The following is a 1,293-nucleotide window of genomic DNA, read 5'->3' as shown; positions in this document are numbered from 1 at the left end:
GTCCCACACGTCCCGGCTGGAATCGCGTCGTTCCGCCCCCCAGTCCTGCTGCTGCTCCACTGTTTCCTAAGGAAACCTGCCAAGCGCAGCCGTGGGATAACAGGGGGCTCCCAAGAGCTATTCCCAAACACAGGTTCATGGAATAGGGGTGGAAAAGCAGCGGGAAGGTGCTGGTGTTGCAAATCCAGCCTGGTAGAAGGGGAAGGACCACCCCGCCCCAAGGCTTCCCATCAGCACATCCCTTTGGATCCGGCTGGAAGATGCAACGATCCATCCCTGTCCCACCGTGAAGGGAAGCCCTGGGGGGATGGAGGAGGTGACACCCTGCACTGGAGTCATCCAGGCTGGAGCCCGGTGTTCTTTGGGACAGGAAGGAAAGGAGGGAAGGGGCTCCTGGGACAGGGTATCAGCTGCGATCTTCCCAGGAGGAAGGTTCCACCCTGGGGCCTCGGCACCGGCAGCACCGAGTGTTTTCACCAACAATAAGCCACAACTTTTATTCCCGGATAGAAATAGTACAAATTTTAAACGTAGTTGCATTTGAACTCTTCTCTGAGACACCAAAAAAGGCTCCTCCATCCCACAGCTACATCGTCAACTCCTGCGGAGAGAAGGGAATGGTGGGGGGGGGGAGGGGGGGGATTTCTGTCCCCATCCCACCAGGAGCCGTTCCCGGCCCTGGCACTCACCATGATGGCATTTACAATGTCGTTACTGTTGTTCTTGAGGGCACGGACGGCCTTTGCTCGGGACACGTTCGCCTGGGACATCACCAGCTCGATGTCTTTCACCTCGACGCCGGTTTCGTCAACCTAAAGGAGCCAAGAGTCAGGGAATCATGGAATCAACCAGGCTGGAAAAGACCCAAGGCACAGAGGGCCTCACCTACACGGTTTGGGAACGCTTCCAGGGATGGTGACTCCACCCCTGGCAAATGGGATTGGCTTTGGACTTGTGCAAAGTGTTTGCCACTGTCCCACATGCCATCCTTGTGTCCAAACTGGAGACACGTGGATCTGATGGATGGACAAGCCGGTGGGTAAGGAACTAGCTGGATGGCTGCTCTGGATGCCAGAGAGGGACCTTCATCAAGGACTGGGGCAAAGGGACAAGGGGTGATGGGTTCAAACTGGAACATGTTTGGAGATAAGGAAGACGTTCCTCCCTGTGAGGGTGCTGGGACACCGGGATGGGTTGAACGGAGAAGCTGTGGCTGCCCCATCCCTGGCAGGGTTCAAGGCCAGGTTGGACACAGGGGCTTGGGGCAAACTGCTCCCGGGGGAGGGGGTCCCT

The 1,293-nt window shown here is 57.4% G+C and overlaps 1 protein-coding gene across 1 annotated transcript in view; it reads right to left on the bottom strand.

The window, feature by feature from the left end:
• Nucleotides 1–689: 689 nt before the first annotated feature.
• LOC104406968 (nascent polypeptide-associated complex subunit alpha) overlaps nucleotides 690–1,293 on the bottom strand; it is a gene marked incomplete at both ends in the record, with an annotated part of 2,014 nt that continues 1,410 nt past the window's right edge. The window contains one exon of the mRNA XM_010016106.1: nucleotides 690–812. Within this exon, the coding sequence (XP_010014408.1) occupies nucleotides 690–812 (123 nt within the window). The remainder of the gene's footprint in view (nucleotides 813–1,293) is intronic.

This window comes from Nestor notabilis, unplaced genomic scaffold (genome assembly GCF_000696875.1).
Source record: "Nestor notabilis isolate BGI_N333 unplaced genomic scaffold, ASM69687v1 scaffold26266, whole genome shotgun sequence".
Classification (NCBI taxonomy): domain Eukaryota; kingdom Metazoa; phylum Chordata; class Aves; order Psittaciformes; family Psittacidae; genus Nestor; species Nestor notabilis.
The sequence above is the reverse complement of the archived record's forward strand: the minus strand, read 5'-3'. Positions and strand labels throughout refer to the sequence as shown.